The sequence below is a fragment of the Hibiscus syriacus genome, unplaced genomic scaffold (genome assembly GCF_006381635.1).
Source record: "Hibiscus syriacus cultivar Baekdansim isolate YM2019G1 unplaced genomic scaffold, ASM638163v2 tig00002237_pilon, whole genome shotgun sequence".
Lineage (NCBI taxonomy): Eukaryota > Viridiplantae > Streptophyta > Magnoliopsida > Malvales > Malvaceae > Hibiscus > Hibiscus syriacus.
The window spans coordinates 1,227,762-1,247,726 of NW_024061918.1; the positions used below are offsets into that span (position 1 = coordinate 1,227,762).

The 19,965-nt window shown below is 32.1% G+C and overlaps 2 protein-coding genes and 1 long non-coding RNA gene across 4 annotated transcripts; 2 read left to right on the plus strand and 1 right to left on the minus strand.

Moving 5' to 3' along the window:
* Positions 1–754: 754 nt before the first annotated feature.
* LOC120141744 (nuclear transport factor 2B-like) lies at positions 755–18,289 on the minus strand. Of its 2 annotated transcripts, XM_039156551.1 has the most exons (3): positions 18,270–18,289; positions 2,044–2,365; positions 755–1,091 (listed from the first exon to the last, which is right to left on the minus strand). In XM_039156551.1, the coding sequence occupies exons 2-3, from the start codon at positions 2,335–2,337 to the stop codon at positions 1,017–1,019; spliced, it is 369 nt and encodes a 122-aa protein (XP_039012482.1). In that variant the 5' UTR covers positions 2,338–2,365; positions 18,270–18,289; the 3' UTR covers positions 755–1,016. The 2 variants fall into 2 exon arrangements, with proteins under 2 accessions (XP_039012482.1, XP_039012474.1); XM_039156543.1 differs by lacking the exon at positions 18,270–18,289 and having other exon boundaries at positions 2,044–2,417.
* LOC120138721 (flavonoid 3',5'-methyltransferase-like) lies at positions 2,855–4,225 on the plus strand. Its single transcript, XM_039154141.1, has 4 exons — positions 2,855–3,001; positions 3,275–3,360; positions 3,426–3,702; positions 4,187–4,225. The coding sequence occupies exons 1-4, from the start codon at positions 2,951–2,953 to the stop codon at positions 4,223–4,225; spliced, it is 453 nt and encodes a 150-aa protein (XP_039010072.1). The 5' UTR covers positions 2,855–2,950.
* On the plus strand, positions 7,459–10,906 carry LOC120141760. Its single transcript, XR_005517799.1, has 8 exons — positions 7,459–7,637; positions 8,309–8,870; positions 8,967–9,176; positions 9,425–9,544; positions 10,092–10,302; positions 10,432–10,529; positions 10,672–10,781; positions 10,891–10,906. It is a non-coding gene; the product is annotated as an uncharacterized LOC120141760 (long non-coding RNA).
* Positions 18,290–19,965: the final 1,676 nt, after the last annotated feature.

The following is a 19,965-nucleotide window of genomic DNA, read 5'->3' on the forward strand; positions in this document are numbered from 1 at the left end:
CAACTCAGTGTTTAAGTGTTTGAAGGAGATGACATGCCGAGCCCGAAGCAGTAAAACACCGAATTAGGAAAAGTAAAAATTTTTAAAAAAAATAATAATGCATTAACTATTCGGGTCGGGTATGATTATTTTAACACTAAACCTAACTCCAACCCGAACCCGAATATTTTAATATAAATTCAGACCCGAACCTATTTTAAAAAAAAAAAAAAAATTCAATCCGATCGGGTCGATTCAAGTCTGAACTCGTCGGATTCGGGTACCATGCCCATCCCTAGAAAGAAAAAGATATTATACAATTAATATAAGTATAGTTAAACTTACAAATGCATTTCCTTAATTTAAATATCATTAATTTTATATCATGAGACATATTTTTCTAATTACACCATACAAACATCCCGTCAATGTTACTATTGATAAACATAATTTTAAAATTTAATTTATACATTTCAAGCAACAAATATCATAATTATATTGAAAGTGTTTTTCAATGAAAAAAGTATTTAAATATATTATTTCTGAATATATCATTTATAAACAAGATATGTCTTATATTGATCAAGATTACCATTTGTATCCATCTTGGTTAAAAAAGAAATGAAATTAGGTATGATTATTCTACAAAGTTCTTTCTAATATCTGCCAATCTTTAGCTAAAAAGCTTTTGTTCCAAGCTAACAAACCTTGTTTGATTATAATTAAACTTCACATGCAATGCATTTTTGTTTTAATTAGAACCAAAACAGAACAACAAACATGTATTTCCATCAAACATCCAATTCATAAATAGTGTCTTTCACTAACTCCACCGATCATACAGCAAAGGAAGCCCTGAAATATGATGACATGGAAATCACGATGAAAGCATTTACCATAAACAAACAAAAAAATTTATTTCTTTCCCCCCAATTTGAAATGATTAAAACTGAACGGGGAGATTAAGCAAACATTGTTTAGATCTTTGACATTATATTCCCACCCCCTCGGTTACTTGTACCGATCACATCACGTCTTCACGTATAGTTCAACCTGAATATGTCATTCAACACATAGAAGCTTCCCTGCTGTGTTGGCATCAGATGAAACATCTATAAAGCAGAATGCATGAAAAAGAGACTTGGTTAGTGGAAATCCATAAAACAAAACCATGTCAAGCAATCAAAACTAATGGAAATGGTGGACGAGAAACAGAAATTTTCTAAACAAAAAGATAAATGTCTCATACAGCACAACAATGAACATTTAACATTAAAACGATGAAACTTATACAAGTCCGAAAGTAAGACATTTAACCATAAGGAAATCATCATCTCCCAGAGAGGAGAAGAGACGTGCAAGTGTGGGTTCCTTTTGCATCCTGCAGAGTCCCAACTCCCAACAACAACTCCCAACAAACAACATTGGGAGAGATACCAGATGATTATTCAGAGTAAGAAACGAGAACACACTTTGTGAATTAATCATGTAGAAAACATATACAGAAAAGCGGAAAATTATACAAACAAAAAGGAAACTCAGGAGATAGAAGTAATCTCTAGGTCGCGGTCCATAATTAAAGATACAGTTCTTTACAAAAAGAACACGCTAAGGTAAGAGGAAAGGAATATCCAGGAATAGACGGAGTTCAATTAATTGGTAAAGTTATTCACATATTCCAAAATCTATTCGTGAAAATTTTCAATGTTCAATTCGATTATCTTACATTTATATTCCCTTCTTCAGTTGATTATTGTAGAATCAAATTGAATAAAAAATGCAATTCCTGAAAATGTAATGAGCAGTAAATATCAAAAACATCAATATCAAAGTTAATTGAATTATTAAGACTTCGATTTCAATCCAGAGTCAAACTTCCAGCAAATGTAAAACTCACTTTTCACATCACTAACAAATCGCATAGCGAAATCAAATAAAACCGATACGACCAATGAAATTTACAGTGACATATAAACTACGCTCTAAATCGATCACCTAACTACAAATCAAAACCCTTAAACACCTAAAACCCGAGAAAAATACGATAGCATATAAGAGATTTACCTGGCTGAACTTGAGAGCATGCTGCTCGCCGGCGAGCTGGAGGGTACCGCTGACGAAAACAAGCATACCACCGGCACCGGAGGGCTGGCAATCGACGGTGGTGATGCTGTGCTGACACTGCTGGAAAGGAAGGCTGGTGAGCTTAGCGACGATGCTCTGAGCGCCTTGGATCTTTTGACCCTCGAAGGTCAACATTGAACCATCCTGGTAGAGGTTGGCTAGACCGCCCCGGTTCGAATCGAACGTCGTGTAGTAGTGCTCGACGAACGCCTTCGCCACTGCGTCTGGATCCATCTGATTTCTTTTTTAAATTATTTATTTTCTAAAAAAATATCTTTTTGATTTCTAATATGAGATTGAGCGGTCGCTTCAAATTTACGCCAGCGAAATAGAGAGAGCCCATAGGGATTTCGTTACATATATAAAGAGGGGGCCAGGAATGATCTAACGGCTGATATTGAATGGTAAACGAAAAATCAAACAGGCGGCTGGCTTTTCACCGTTGATCTCATTTGAATATTTTGGCTAAGCAAATCGCTCTTCGCGTCGCGTCAAAGCAACGCAGCCTCCCATCCCTCTTTTTCTTTTAAAATTTGAATTTATTTAAAGCAATAATTAATTTTTATTCAGTATTATTTGATAATAATTGATATATTGAATATTATTATTATTATTTTAAATGATTTTATATATCACTAATTCCTTTTTGTTTTATGGCATTTAATACTGTTTTTTCTAAGTTTTTTTCGTTCATTATTAAAATAATAGGACATAAGTTGATAAGTATACTTTTCCACAACTCTTGCTATAAAATGAAAGCTCTTACAATTGATTTGGTGAGAGCAATATTTCAGCACATAAACAAAGAAGAGTCGTCGAAGGCTATATTGGCTAAAGTTTCCATATCATGGCAGATTGGACCAAGAAGACAATCCTTAGAAACGATGCCCTTCTTCAGGTATTTTGTTTAACCCCTGACATCCCTTTTTTTTTTCATTTTTTTAATGTTCGTATCAAGTGGTGGATGCAAGCTGTATACCCTAAAATTTATATTTTATTAATTATTGAATTTATTGGTTATGCCCACTATAAAATTTATTTATCTTTTCTTAAACAAAAAATCTGTGTGGTTAATATATTCGTGTTCACCGTAAATTATTTTTGGAATTCACCATTGTTCGTATCGATATTTTCATAAAAGTATAATTTTAATGCTGTTACTGTATTGCAGTACATCTACGAAACAAGTGCCTCTCCCAAAGAGCATGAGCAATTGAAGGAACTAAGAGAGGCCACCGTCCACAAGTACAAAGATATGTAAGTTTATAATCTTATTCAAAATTTAAATTTTTCGAGTCGAAGTTAGATTTTGGTTTACACAGGAGCGTGATGAATGTGCCGGTCAATGAAGCACAACTTCTATCACTGCTATTGAAGATAATGAACGCCAAGAAAACACTGGAAATTGGAGTTTTTACAGGCTATTCCCTTCTTGCGACTGCCCTTGCGTTGCCTGAGGATGGCAAGGTAATAGCCATTGATACAGACAAAGAAGCATACGAGACAGGCTCACCCTTCATTAACAAAGCTGGAATGCACCATAAGATCAAATTCACCCCTTCGGATGCCTTCTTGATTTTAGATGATCTCATTCAAAATGTAAGTATATATATAATTTGGATATGTGTCGAATATGAATATTTTCGAACAAAAAATACCGAGTCTACACAACTTGTACATTAAAAAGGCATTTTGAAAAAAATGTAAATATAATAAAATATAAAATAAAATAATGATTACAATGCGAAACAATATAAAAACATAATACAAATAGACAAATTTTCACGGAAAGGTCTCCTTATAAACGTATGGGATACGTCTATGATGGAAGAGTTCGTATGTCATTTTTGGTGCAACTAATCCAACTATTTTATATTGGTGAAAAATGGGGTAAAGTACATAAATAATTTTCAGATTATAGAGTATTGCTTTTTGATGAATCTTTTCACTATTACAAATTATAAAATAATTCTTTGAATGTAGGTCGTTGTTTTGTTAAGTCATTCAACTATTAAAAGTTACAAAATAGTCATTTGATTATTCGTACATTACAAACTCGTCTTTTTTGTTAAAAAATTGGCAGCAATATGACCAAGACATTAATTTGTTGAGTGGGATATAATAAAGTTTAATCATAGAACAATTTCAAATGTATTTGTAGATTGACTCTCATTTTACATTATGTCATCGAGCCACTACTTGAAATATTACGTCGTTGAGCAAGTATTTAAAAGAAATGAATGTACAATATACATCATTAAAATATGATTTTATCATATCCTAGTAAGTAGATCAACGTCCAACTCAGACAAATGTTAATTTTTAATGAAACATGATGAGTTTGAAACATATTAATTGTTAGATGACCATTTGTATGTTTTATAATCGAGGGACTCAACAAACCAATTTCCTATAATTGAGGGATTATTTTACAACTTTTAATAATTAGGAAATTCAAAAAAGAAATTTTCTATAATTAGGGAGCATTTGTATACTTTACCTATGTAACACTCATAATCCATATAATTATACCTATACAAATTATAGATGTCACCTGAATTTCTAAAAATATTTTTCCCATTCAAAGTGATTTAAAATTTATTTTATTAAAACGATAAATGATATTATAAAAATATCATATCATATCATATTATCACATACTATTTAAAAACATATATTAATATGGATTTATGCTATCCATATTGAAATAGAGTAAAACAGTTTAGTTTAACCATTACAAACCAGTTGCAAAATAATTTAATAGAGCAACTAGGACATTAATAATTACATGCCACTAACAAAGTCAAAATTCCATCATAGGATGTCTTACTGATATTGTAGTGTTTTCCTGGATGCTCGGAGTGCCTTGTACTCTTTACTCTATTCTTGGATTTTTACTTGTAATACCCCAAAAATTTGGATAATGACCAAAATGAAAATTTTGAAAGTTTGATGGCCAAAGTAGAAAATTGGGAAAACATTTAGGGAATTAAGTGATAATTTCCTAAAAAGAATTTTATTCCATAAATAGATGGTTTACTCTTGAGTGTGGAGTTTTATAGAAATTATATTTTAGGATTTGGAAATTTAGTAAAGAAAAATTAGAAAGGGTTAAAGCCGGTAAGGAAATCGGTATTTCAGATTGAATTGGAATTTTACAAAAATTGGAAGGATGCTATAAGATGGTTGGAAATATTATTTTAATATTTTAGATCAGAGAAATTTGGTTTGGAATTGTGCAATTTTTCAGATTTAATTGAAACAGTTGAATTTAGTGACTAAAACGCAATTTTTAAAAATTCAAGGGGAATTTCGGAAATAAAAGTCAAAATAATTCATATTTGACTTTGTAATATGATAAGGATCTGATGGCATGGTTTTATGGTGAATAGGAAGATTCATTAAGGGTAAAAATGGAATTTCCTATGGTGTTGAATAAAAAATTCTATGATATATTATTAAGCATGTGTTAGATCTATTATAGCATTAGAATATCAATTATGGTGGAGCATCTTCAGCTTCTTCTTCATCCAAGACCGACACCCCCAAAGCTTGTAAGGTAGGTATTTTTGTTTTGAATTTTGAAGCAATCTTGTTGAGAATTAGATTTTGGTGTGATTAGAAAAAATATTCTACGTTCAATTCTCTACGTTTTGACATGAATATTACTAGGGTTCATGTTCAAGTTCATCTTGAGTTGATGAAGGGGATGTTGATTCTTGTGTTTTATGGGTTTTGAAGAGTTAAGTGATTTTAAAGAATTGGTTGTAAGATTTGATGAAGAACCTAAGATGAGGTTTAAGAAAACAGTTTTGATTTTGAGATTTACAGTGGGTTTGAAAATTCACCAGAATTTATATAAAAATTATTTGGAGGTTATTTTTATATATTGTGTTAATATATTGATCTAGTTTTGTTTACAATAAACGGGGATAAATTTAAAGGTGTATACAAAAAGATATGATTTTTTAACCAAGGAAAGGTCAGAAAAATCGGACAGCAGATTCTACAAAACAGATTCTGTTGGTCAACTTTGAAAATTCACCATAAATTGTACAGAATGAATTAGAAGGATTTCTTTATATGGATAGATTCGTATTCGAGTCTAGTTTTCAAAGGAAGAAACGAAATTAAATTCCAGTGTATATAAATACAGAATACTGATTATTTAAAGGTAGTCGGAGTATGGAAATTTTAGAAAGTTTGGTGATTGTAATACAAATTTCGAATTGTTGGGAGTGTTTATTGTAATTATGCCTTTGTATGGGTACTTGGTTAATAATACTTTCAATACTGGAATTTTTGGTATTAAGAATCTAAGTGATAAAATGGTGAAGGACCATTTTGAGTAAATTGGAAAAGTGGGTTCCAATGTTAAAAGAAATTAATATGTACTGAATTATTTGGTGGAAATGAGTTTGAAGTATGTTATGGAATTATTTTGGGATATGTTTATGTTAGTGCAATACTAACATATATATCATTATGAATTTGTGATTTATGCAGATTATGATTGATTTACGATCGAAACAAATCAAATATAAAAGGGTTTATTGTGGACAATAGTGAGACACATATATTTTGAAAGATATAAAGTGTCAAGGTGAGTGCAATACATGCATGAAATTATACATGGATGTTTTATACATCCTCGGGAAGACTTGCGATAAGTCGACCTTGTTTATGTTGACATGATATTTATGTCATTTATCATATATTTGATATATTCTAAATATGTCAAAGGTTCACTACAGCAAAATGGGTTTTTAGCGTCATTTTTAGTGGCGTTTTTTGAACAAACGTCGGTAAATACTCATACTTTAGTGGCGTTTTGTACAAACGCCGCTAAAACTCGTACGTTAGTGGCATTTTTTATATAAACGCCGCTAAATATTATATTTTAGTGGCATTTTAAGCACAAACGTAGCTAAATACTGGTACTTTAGTGGCATTAATATAAAAATGCCGCCAAAGACTTGTAATTTAGTGGCGTTTTAAGCATAAACGCCGCTAAATATTGGTACTTTAGTGGAACTTTTATAAACGCCGTTAAATAATGTACTTTAGTGGCGTTTCTGCTTAAAATGCTGCCAAATTCTAATACTTTAGTGGCGTTTTAACCACAAACGCTGCTAAATACTTGTTCTTTAGTGGTGTATTTATATAAACGCCGCTAAATAAATAAAACCAATAGAGTCTTATTAGTCTTTGATTCTTATTTGAAGGGTTCTTATTCATAGCTAATTAAATATAAAAATTATAAATAATAACATATCTGAATTCATTGGATTCTTATCCATAGGAACTCACTTAGGAAAGGATTCTTTACTCTAAACCCTAAATATCGCTAGAAAATTTCAGGCAAAAAAAGATTGGGGAATAAGATGCTGAATTTCGAAGAACACTGTAACATATTGAACTTGTTGAAATCGTCATCTGAGCAAAAATCAATCGAAGAAACAATCAATGAATTCTTCAGCAATTTCAAGCTCCGTTATTTCAATGTCTGCTATTCTCGTACTTTTTTATTGCAGGTCAGGCTTCTCCTCCTAGTTTTTTTATTTTTTCCCCTAACGTTTTCATTTCTCTCACTCTCTCGTACACTTTAGGGTTTTTAGATTTGAATTTCACTTCCCTTATATGCTTTATTATGACTTTTAGGGTTCATTTGTGAATTTTGTTCTAGCTGTTGTTTAGTTGTTTTTTAATATATTTTAAGTTTTATTTGTCATTTAAAATGGAAAAGCTGTCGAACTATTGTAAATTTTGTATGCATAGTCGTATTGGTTTTGGGTTGGAATTCAGTAATATAGTATAGAGAAGTACTCTTTATTGAAGGTGATTTGTGGTTTAAACCAATGTTTGGTGAGAACATAGGAGGTCTGAGACTTGTGCTCGAAACTTAGACCCAACAATTAATTACCTTCACAAGTTGGTAATCGAATAGGGTTACACATTTCCACTGGAACTTAGACACAAGAAACAAAGAATTGAGGGAAATACATCAAATGTATGAAAGAATTAAAATGAAATAAAATTTAAGTTTTCAGAATTTAGAATTTTTTTCTATTAAGCAATGTTTATTTGGGTCCGCAATGATTACAGAAAAATATCATTGCGACCTTCACTCCAACTCTACTGGTTTATATCATCTAAATAACATGAATTTCTGGGCTCATTGTTTACATGTCCTACATTTATGCAGCAGTTGATTTCCGATTTATCCCACGGCAGTCCTTTTCTTTTTTGTTGTCTGAAGTACATCTTACCCAAATCATACGAGGATTCTCTTGTTCTTTTGAATGTCTGTTGGATGTTAGTACCTGAAATATCAGACTCTGGGTGGTTTCCACCAGCTGTGCTTGGAATGCTTTCAACGGGATAACTCGTGCCGATAAAATTAGCAGAAGAAGCGGGTTGAATGTTTTTATTATCAGGGGGACATGGAGGCAAAGGCGAAAATGGGTGGAAAGGCATGCCAGGGGCTAACCTCCAAGTTTCTAAACTTTCATCTTATGGTGATCCAAACTGCTACAGAAAGAGGAGTGGTATTCCATATGAAACCGACAAACGGGATATGAATCTCTTCTGCTGATGAACAACAACCACATTAGGAAACTTTGACGGACAAACTTTTGGTTGAGGAAACCTGTAGCAGTTGGAGCAGCAGGTGAAACCAAAGATGTATTTAGAGGAAAGGAGAACCCTAGTGGAGCATCCTGCTGAAAACTTTGATTTGCATTATCAATATTAGTAGCTTCACCTTTGTAAATCCCCACTTTTCATATTCTCTGTATGATCTGATATTGCTTGAAATGCACAAATGATCTCTGATTTCTATCTTGTATTTCTATGATTTTCAGGTGATACACTTGGTTCTTTTGTATATGTTCCATGTGAAGTGATTAAGCAACGCATGCAGGTTCAAGGCTCAGGAAACTCTAGGAATTCTGCTATCATGAATGACCAATTGCGAATGAAATCTGGTGAACAAATGTATGGTTATTACACTGGAATGTTCCAAGTTGGATGTTCAATATGGAAAGAGCAAGGACTAAAGGGATTATATGCTGGTATATATATTTCTTTTAATTAATGAATATTAATAGAGTTAGTTGTTTTCCTTTTATTTATGATTTTACTCCTTTTTAGGAATTTTCATCTCTTCGATGAAGTTTTATCTTAGTTGTTTTGCATTAAATGTGGATGCTTGTTGGTTTAACAAAAGAAATAATGTTGATGACAAGTGTTTTTACGATGTCTGGTTGTTATTTTTGCTATATCGGCATACTGATACCATGTGATTTCCTGTCCGTGACAGAGTCAAGGTCGTCGATTCTTGGTGAGCCGTTATTACAAAAGGTTAAAGAGAGCTGCACTCGTCGCACAATGTGCTTGGAGAGCAAAACTTGCGCGTAGAGAATTACGCAAACTAAAAATGGTGATTTCTCTTTTTTTTTTTCATTTTATTAAATTAGTTTAAGCTCATGATGTCTTGCATACGCATGTTCTCAATTTCCTTCAACAAGTTCTTAATAGCTGGTTGTTTTGACTAATGTACTCTATTGCCATGTGATATTAAATCCATGGTTTAGTCCTTATTCAGTCAATTGAATTGGTAATCGATAGGAAAATAACCATTCAAAGTTTAATCCTAATTCTCCATGTCCAATCAATAGGAAAATTTTAATAACCGATGGTTCAATCACCATAGTAGCAGGAATAGGATGTAGATTATAGATCCCTAAATAATTAGTTAGTTAGTTAATCCACATTTTGGTTCCAAAAAAATGTTCTCTCTTCTTATCTGTTGGTTCAGTTAACTCTTTTCTTCTCTAAAACTACTAACTTCCATTCTGGATGATCAAGAGATTCCAGTACAGTTTTCCAGTGTATTCACCTGTTTGATGTGATGATCTCATAGGCTTATCCATGAGGTGAAAGTATGTGCATAATTGTTACAATTGATTATCCATGATTGTCGGCAGGCTGCCCAGAAAACTGAATCCCTGCTAGAGGCCAACTGTCAGCTGGAAAAAGCAAGTTGAAGAACTTACATGGCAGTTGCAGAAGTTGCAACGTGAGAAGGAAAATTGGGGCGCAAACAAAACTTCCGGAAAAGTTCCTGTCACTCAAGGGGTCACGGTAGTTGACAATGAAACGATGAATAAACTTACTACTGAAAATGAACAGCTTAAGGTATTGTTAGATATTTGTTACTTCCGAATAAAGGACCTTACTTGGACTGCAGGCTTGTTAAATGTCATTTAAAGTTAGTAATTTTTCATTTATGTCTTGAAATAATTTTTTACCAAACTTCCATTTCAGGCTCAGGTAGCTACACTAGAACAGATTTGCGAAGTGCGGCTAAAGCAGGCTACAGAGGCTGAGATGAGGATAATTGACTTAAAAACTGCGATGCAAAGGTTTTATCCTGATTTTGTGCTGTACTAATAGATGTTTGATGTTTAAGTTAGTATGAATGTTAAGTCAATTGGATTGTTCATTCTTCAACTTGAACTGCTTATCTTCCATGCAAATAATCGTCTATATCTTTTAACTGGTTAGAAGACAAGATTTCAGACATGGAAACCGAGGATAAGGTTTTGAGACAGCAAGCTTTGTTGAGTGCACCTAGTAGAAAAATGTCATCTCAATTGTCATTTACAATACCTGCAGTAAGCTATGTTTAAACTCGATGTTCATATCTTTCTTGAGTTGGTTTGTTGATTGTGATTATTTTTCACTGCTTATTTTTCTTTGTTGGTCCTTTATTTCACTTTGCAGCCTGTGCAAAATGCTCCTTAAGTAAGTGAAGATTGAATAGACTGGATAATTATCTCTACTTCAGTTGATCATTTATATCAGCATCATTGATTCTTTTTTTATTTATGACCCTGAGATAAAAAGCTCGTTTTGACAGGCACAACTGAATTCTGGTCCATCAATTAGGTTCGGTAGAGAAGATAGTAAAATGAGGAGATCCAAGACTGAAGTGCCACAAGTATGAATCCAGACGATATGGAACTCATTTTTACATTCCTACTTTTGTTTTCAAGATTTTGTGGTGGATGGAATTTTCGGGGATTAATTTTTGATGTATGTATCACCTAGACTAAATTATAGAGAACAATGTCAAATTACATTACATTTAATTTTAATGTTTATAAATTTTAATTTATTTTATTGTTAAGTATATTTCTGCATAACTTGTGTTGTTAATTAGATAAAGCTACATGCTATTCAATTTAGGTGATGTAGAGCAGAAATGAAATATGCAAAATCAATTAATCTTAGCTAAAGAAAGGTAATTAGCGGCGTTTGTCCCAAAAACGCCGCTATAAATATGACCTTTTGCGGCGTTTGTTAAAAAACATACCACTATAGATCTCACATTTTGCGGCGTTTGTTCAAAAAATGCCGCTATAAATCTGACTTTTTGCGACGTTTGTTCCAAAAACGCCGCTATAGATCTGACCTTTTACGGTGTTTGTTCCATAAACGCCGCTATAGATCTCGACATTTTACTGCGTTTGTTCCAAAATACGCCATTATAGATATCGACCTTTTGCGGCGTTTGTTCCAAAAACGCTGCTATAAATATAGACCTTTTGCGGCGTTTTGTTCTCAAACGTCGCAAGCTTTAGCGACGCTGGTATTGCCGGTGCTTCTTGTGGCGTTTTTCCTATCGCCGCAAGTGCTTTTAGCTGCATTTAAAAACGCTGTTATAGAACTAAAAAAACGCCACTAAATCTCTATTTTACTGTAGTGGTTGATTATAAAATGCATTGATCACTAATTGTTGTATATGATGTTATCATGAACATATAGGATTGTTATTATGAATGTTATTTCGGGTGTGAACTGGCCAATGTTAAATTATGATAATATACTTTGCCATGGATGGATCAAATAAAATAGACTATATGACCAAGTAAGTCATTGAGGGACAAGGTATAGTTGGCATGCCATAGAGTATAGTGGCTGGAGGTTTATATTAGCACTATAGTGTGTAAGGACACTAAGTGCAGGTTTAAGTCCGAATTAGCACTATAGCATAAGCTTAGTGTAGGTGGTAGGCACGACCTTATGTGTATTGTTCGGATTAGCACTATGGCGTAAGCTTAGTGCAGGTTTAGTACTACGGTGCAGGTATATTACTCGAATACCCAGGGTCCTCAAGGTTTAATATTGAGCTATTGGCTATGGATTATGATTTATGGTTTATTGGTTAATAAATGATAAACTGGAAAAATAAGCTTACAAGCTTATGGAATAATGACAAGTATATTGGTAAAAATAAGCTTATGAAATTAATGGAACAAATGGTAAGTATAATGGTAAGATAAGCTTACGAGCTTATGGGATAAATGGTAAGTATTTTGGTAAAATAAGCTTACGAGCTTATGGTTAATAAATGGTAAAATATTGAATATGCAAATAAAATGATTTTATGGAATTTTGAATTTGACATTGAAAATCATGCATGAAGTGTATTGCACTGTTTATTGTTTTAATTGCCTCACTAAGTATATACTTAGCGTGTAATGATTTTCACGCGTAGGTAAAAAGCCAGTAATAGAATAAAGAGTTTAAAGCGTTATCAAAGATCGAGAAGTATATTTCAATATTAGTAAGACATCCTAAGTTGTAATGTTAATTTTATTAGTGGCATGTAATTATAAATATTTTATTTGTTTTGTTAAACAACGTTTTAAAGCAAAATTTCCAGAATGATTTTGGGATACCGATTCCCCCTAACAGGGAACCGATTCCCCTACTGTTCACATATACTGTTCACTGTCACTGTTCACGGGTACTGTTCACTATTCATAAAAAAATCTTTTGAATTAAATTTGTTTATAGCATAATATAAATTATATGATATGATATTTTTATAATATCATTTACCATTTTAAGAAGATAAATTTTAAATCGCATTTAAATTGGAAAATAATTTTAGAAATCCGGGTGACATCTATAATCTGTATAGGTATAATTATACGGGTTATGGGTGTTACATTACCTACGCGTGAAAATAATCACACGCTAAGTATGTACTTAGTGAGGAAATTAAAGACAATCAACAGTGCAATACAACTCATGAATGAATTTCAATGTCAAAATCAAAATGTCATAAAATCATGTTACCAGTATATCCAATATTTTTCCATGATCAAAATAATATAACTGAATATAAAATTTCTTTCCAATATACTTACCATTTATCCCATAAGCTCGTAAGCTTATTTTACTAATATACTTATCATTTACCACATAAGCTCGTAAGCTTATTTTACCAATATACTTACCATTTACCCCTTATGCTCGTAAGCTTATTTTACCAATATACTTGCCATTACTCCATAAGCTCGTAAGCTTATTTGCATGGTTACTATTTATTAACTAATAAACCATAAACCATATACAATAGATAATATCCCAATATAAAACCCTGAGGACCCTGGGTATTCGAGTAATATTTGCACCGTAGTGCTACACATAAGGTCGTGCTCACCATATACACCAAAGTATATTACACATAAGGTCGTGCCCACCATATACACCGAAGTGTATTACATATAAGGTCGTGCCCATCATATACACCGAAGTGTATTACACATAAGGTCGTGCCTACCATATACACTTAGTGTCCTTACACACTATAGTGTAATATAAACCTGCAGCTGTTATACTCTATGGCATGCCAATTATACCCTATCCCTCAATGACTTACTTGGGCATATAGTCTATTTTATTTGATCCATCAATGGAAAAGTATATTATAATAATTTAACATTGGGCAATTCATACTCGAAAACATTCATGGTAAAATATCACATTATCCATTATCAATGCATTATAATTTCATACTGTGACATATCAATGTCATGTCGAAGTTATAACAATGACATAACATCATGCTGATATAAATAAGGTTGACTTATCGCAAGTCTTCCTGATGATGTATAAAACATCTATGTACATGATGTATAAAACATCTATGTACAATGTCATGCATGTATTGCACTCACCTTGACACTTTATATAATCCAAAATATGTGCCTCTCTATGTTCCACAATAAACCCTTTTTATACTTGACTTGCTTTAATCACAAATCAATCACGATCTGTATAAATCACAAATTCATAATGATACATATGTTAGTATTGTACTGACATAAACACATCCCATAACAATTCTATAATATACTTGAAACTCATTTTCTACCAAATATTTAACACTTAATAACTCCTTTTAACATTGGTACCAAATTTTCCAATTTACACAAAATGGCCCTTCACCATTTTATCACTTAGATTCTTACTATAAAAAATTCCAGCATTGAATTTATTATCATTCAACTGCTTTGACAAAGACATAATTACATTTAAGTACCCCAATTATGCGAATAAAAATGGCTGTCCCTTTTTCCCATATGTATGGGGTAAGGGGGAGGTAAGATAGTAGGCTACCCCCAACACCAGGTTGAGAGCAGCTTCCGTAAGAGACCTCCGAATTATGCGAATGTTGTACTTAAATAACTAATCTTTTCAAACTTCCAAAATAATCATATTTCACATCTAAACACTCATTTCAATCCCAAAACAGAAATTTCCAGCATAGTAAATCAACTATTAGACAATTATACAACCATTCCCAACTTTTCCAAAATTACTGAATTGGTCCCCTAACTTTTCAAAAATTATAGAATGATCCCCAAATTTTTCTAAGGCCTTTAGAATACTTCCTACATAATTTCCACCTATATAATTTTCCATAATTTTTCTCACTCATACATCATACCGAATTATTTTCCTTTATATTATGTTTTCATGATTTTGCTCGATTTTGATTCGATTCAAGCATGAAATCAACTTTCATCACCTTTTAACATCTTTACAATCAAATCCCTAATCAACTCTCATCAGAACACAAATTTCTCCAACTATTTTATAGGATTATTTCTAGGAAGATTACAACAACAACACAACAACAACCCAATTCCCATATGTATGGGGTAAGGGGAGGTAGGGTAGTAGGCTGCCCCAACGCCAGGTTGAGAATAGCTTCCGTGGTAGACCTCCGCAGTCAGAAAATTAAAAATATAGATAAATGCATGCATGTATAATAATTACTAAATACATAGCTAAACAGTATTCATGCAGTCATTAATATGTGCTTCTCTGTAACGGGGAGTAATCCCTGCAAAATAATCCCTGCGAAAGAATCTCTGCATATAGACAGAAACATAAGACCCCTAAAATTTAACAGAAAACATGACGAGAATGATACACAGAAGTCAACGATAGCAAGCCCAGTTCTAACTTTCATAAATACCAATAACAGAAAAGTATAAGAAGTAAAAGTCATGGAAATTACTACAAATGCATTAAAAGAAAGAGATGATACACCCTATAGATGTGACCCACACTACTTCGACTACCCTAGTCACAAGCCTCATAATTTCCTATCATAGTCATGTCTTCGGTAAGGCCTAAATCCATCAAATCAGATCTCAAGCAGTCTCCCCCTTCCGCCTTGGTCGTCCTTTCCTTCTGGCATCGTCGACTGTATCGACTCTACCCTCCTAACCGCATCCGACGGTAGTCGCCTAAGGACAGCCCAAACCACCGTAGTCTTCCCTCCCTCAATTTTTTCGGAAACAGACACCACCCCCCAAGGACATCCTAATAGCAGAGTTTGTCGTCATATCCCACAGAGTCCTACCACATGTCCATCGAAGCATTCTCATTTCTGCGGCCTCTATCCTCCTTACGTGATCCTTCTTGGTTGCCCAACATTCTGATCCATACAACAGCGCTGTCTCATTGCCATTCTATAAATTTCCCTTAAGTTTAGAGGCACCTTCTTGTCACACAAAACTCCAGTAGCGGCCCTCCACTTTAGCCATCCCACCTTTATACGGTGTGTAACGTCATCATCTACACCCCCATCTTTATATCATAGACCCTAAGTTTGAAACAATCCTTTGAGGGAAGAACGTGTCCTTCTATGCATACTTCTACATCTTCATCGTTTGGTTCCCATGAAGTTTGAACATAAATACTCTATCTTTTCAATATTGATCCTTAAACCTTTTTCTTCCAAAGCAGTCATCCAGGTAGCCAGTCTACTATTCAACTCATATTTTGTTTCAGCAACTAGGACAATGTCGTCAGTGAAAAGCATACACCAAGGTACACCGTCTGGTGTCGCACAATAGATGTCGTCCATAATCAAGGCGAAGATGTAAGGGCTAAGAGCCGACCCCTGGTGGAGTCCGATTTCCACCGGGAATGCCTCGGTGTCGCCAACTGTAGTCCTGACGTAAGTAGTAGATCTACAGTACATATCACGAATCGCCCGGATATAATCATAAATCAAGCTTGAATATGAATCTACAACCTCTAAATCATCAAGATCCATCATCAATTTCATGATCCCTTATATGAACACAAACTGTAGAATTTAGGATATTTGAAATCCAACAAGATTAGAAAGCAATATTGGTGCCAAATAATAGCGTTTTTCGCAGATCACTTTCCTATTTCACGGTATAACTCCAATTCCAAAGGATTTGGCTCAAAAATTAAAAATAAAATATTTTCTTACCTTGGAAGCTATCTCACGTCCTTTGCTGGAGAAGATGAACATCTTGGCATGATATTTTAGATTGATATCATGCTTATCATCCTTTAAGTTAATATTTAATGAATATTAAATTCATTAAATTGGTTAAATACCAATTTACTCTTAATAAAACTTTATAATTACCATAAAACCTAGATACTTATCCTTATCATCTTCCAAATCATGAGACATCAACATTATCATCTTTCAAATAGTCAAAGATGAACAAAATAGTTTCTTAATTTACCATTTTGCCCTTGTAATTTTCAAAACTTATAATTTTGTCACTTTAAATCCAACAATCCAAATTAAATATGGAATTAAATCTTAAAATCCAAATATTTATATTATTTTCCAACATTTAAAAATGTTAAAATAATATATATTTTCTTTTATTTTCGAAGTCAATGGTAACTTTTTTAAATTACCATTTAGTCCCTAAACTTTTCTAAAGTTTATACTTTGATCACCAAACTTTAAAATTTTGTATTTTGGTCCCTAACCAAATCAATTTATGGAATAAAATTCTTTTTAGAAAAAAATTACCACTTAATTCCTTAAAATTTTCCCAATTTTTTCCTTTGACCATCAAACTTTCAAAATTTGCATTTTGGTCATTATCTAAATTTTTGGGTATTACAACCTAAACAAGTAAACCATTGTTTGGAGTCAACAATAACATACCTGTCATTGATATAAACAAGGATGGGTTGAATGGAGTAAGTGGGGTAGTCGCTAGGGATGGTATGGAACCCGAACTTGAAAGGTTCTGACTGACCGACTTGACCAAGTCGATTTTTTTTTAAAAAAAATTGGATTCGGGTCGGATTAGGTCAAGTTTTTTTAAATGTTATGTTTGGGTCGGGTCGGATTCAAGTTTAGGGTAAAAAATACCCAAACTGACATGAAAAAAATTGTAATTTTACCTCATATGTTTAAGGATAATTGCAATAATACCCATCTATCTATTATTATTATTATTAAATTAAAACACTATTTTTATTGAATAAAAGTAATAGCTTTTAATAAATATATTATTTTGGGTTGGATCGGTTCTGGTCTAAATTTTATCTCAAAAAGAGGGTCGGGTTCGAGTCATGTGGAAGGCGTATATTTTTCAGCTTGGGTGGAGGATGTATAATTTTCGGGTCAGGTCGGGTGGACCGAAAATCCGACCCGATCATGCCCATCCCTAGTAGTCGCTTGTAGAATTTTAAAATTATCATATATTTTAGATTTTTCTATGTATTTTTTATTGAAAATTTATTTTTGCCCCCTAGAATTTTATAAACTCGGCCAATTCTAAAATTTTATAGGCTCATCTCCTAGCCTAAAGTTTTGCATCTGTCTCTATATGTATAACCTTTGTGCCTAACAACATTTTCATTTAAAGGAAAAACAAACTTTTCGTTTGGTTCTCGAAAAATGACAAATAAAGTTACAAATGAAGATTTTGACAGTATTTTAATAATTTTCTATGATGAATTTTGATAAAAAGATCTCGTAGATCCCTCGTAATTTCGAATTTGACAAATTAATTTTTATTATAAAATATTTTAGAGACTCATTTTAAAATGTAGCACAATACCTATCCATTTCTTAGGATGGATTCTGAATACATAGACTTATCTTCCATAATGACTGAATGCGATTAGTTTCATTCTCAATTTAATCAAGGATTGTAGAGCTCATTTCTCTTTATATATATTATATATATATATATATATATATATATATATATATATATTAGATTATTTTTTTTTATAAAAAAAATGTAATTTTATAAACGACCTTAAATTCATGACGAGTATATTAACTTTTTTTAAATCTATAAATCTATAAATAAATAAACATAACACTATTAGTTATTATAATACCACTTATAAAATTATGTTTTAACTAATAATATCTCAAATAATAATTTATATTTTATTCTTTATCTAAAAACTCGAATATACATTTTATATATTTTATTCACATATAATGTTTGGTTGAGCGCATGAAATTTATATGCACCGCGTAGGACCGCAACCTTCACCAAGAAACCGAAGATTCATTTGCAGGATCTGAATTTAAATTAGATCGAGTTTTATTTTTAAGGTTTCATCTTAATTTAAAATAAAACATAAAATATAAAAACTCGTTTAGATTAGAATTGATTATATAATAAAATAATATTTTATTTTCATATTTAATTTTAAACTCGATTATTTGTGTTTGAATTTAAATTAGATTGCGTTAAGTTTTTTTAATGCTAATTAAGTAAAAGAGAGAATATTTGAATCACTGACAGAGCCACAACTTATTGATTTTAAACACGTATCTATCCTGAAATCTAAATTTTCTTCAATTAGTTACTTATTTCATTAATAGTGTCATCCTAAACTTTTTCGTGCTACTCTGAAATCTCGATTTATTCGGTTAGTTATTTATTTTACGGATAGTGCATACTTTAAAAATTTTATTTGTATTCATCTCAATTAAAAATTTTATATTATTAACATACATGTACTCATCTTAAAAAATATTTTTAGATCCGCTACTAATTTGAATAGTCTTACAAACTACTCAATCAAACATGCTCTACCTAAAGAGTTTGAATTTAAACAAAAACAACCCCATCCACAATCATGAATTATAAAGAAGTAAGCATAGCCATATAAAAAGAGAGGAAGAGTTCGTTAACGGTCACTTAATTAAGCTGGTTTGTTTGAACTCTTGGTCGGCAACTCGTTGGCAGGTACAAATATTTTCAAACTTTTTTCCTCATTAAACACAAACAATCGTGCATATATACATAATATTTTTAACATACATATATTTTTTTTTGGGTAAAATAAACGTACATATTATTATTAGTGGCTGAAAATTAAATCACTACAAAAAGTAAGATTTTTAGTGACCATTTGATTTTGATATTAAAGATTTTCGTCACAAATAATATATTTTTTGTGATGAAAATTATTTTTTCTTTTGAAATGAGTAATCGTGACTTATTTATATTTTTTTACCCTTGAGATAATAATTGTGACAATTTTAAAGTGCATCACAAGCTAAGCGTCACTAATAGTATTTTACTGTGATTAGAGTAAATTATCATTATCAACTAGTCACTTATAAAACGATTAAATTGACACCAACTTATTTTTCGCAACAAAAATTATAATAGTAATAACATATTAAGTAGTTGTTATTATTATTATTCATAATTGTGACAAAAACATTTT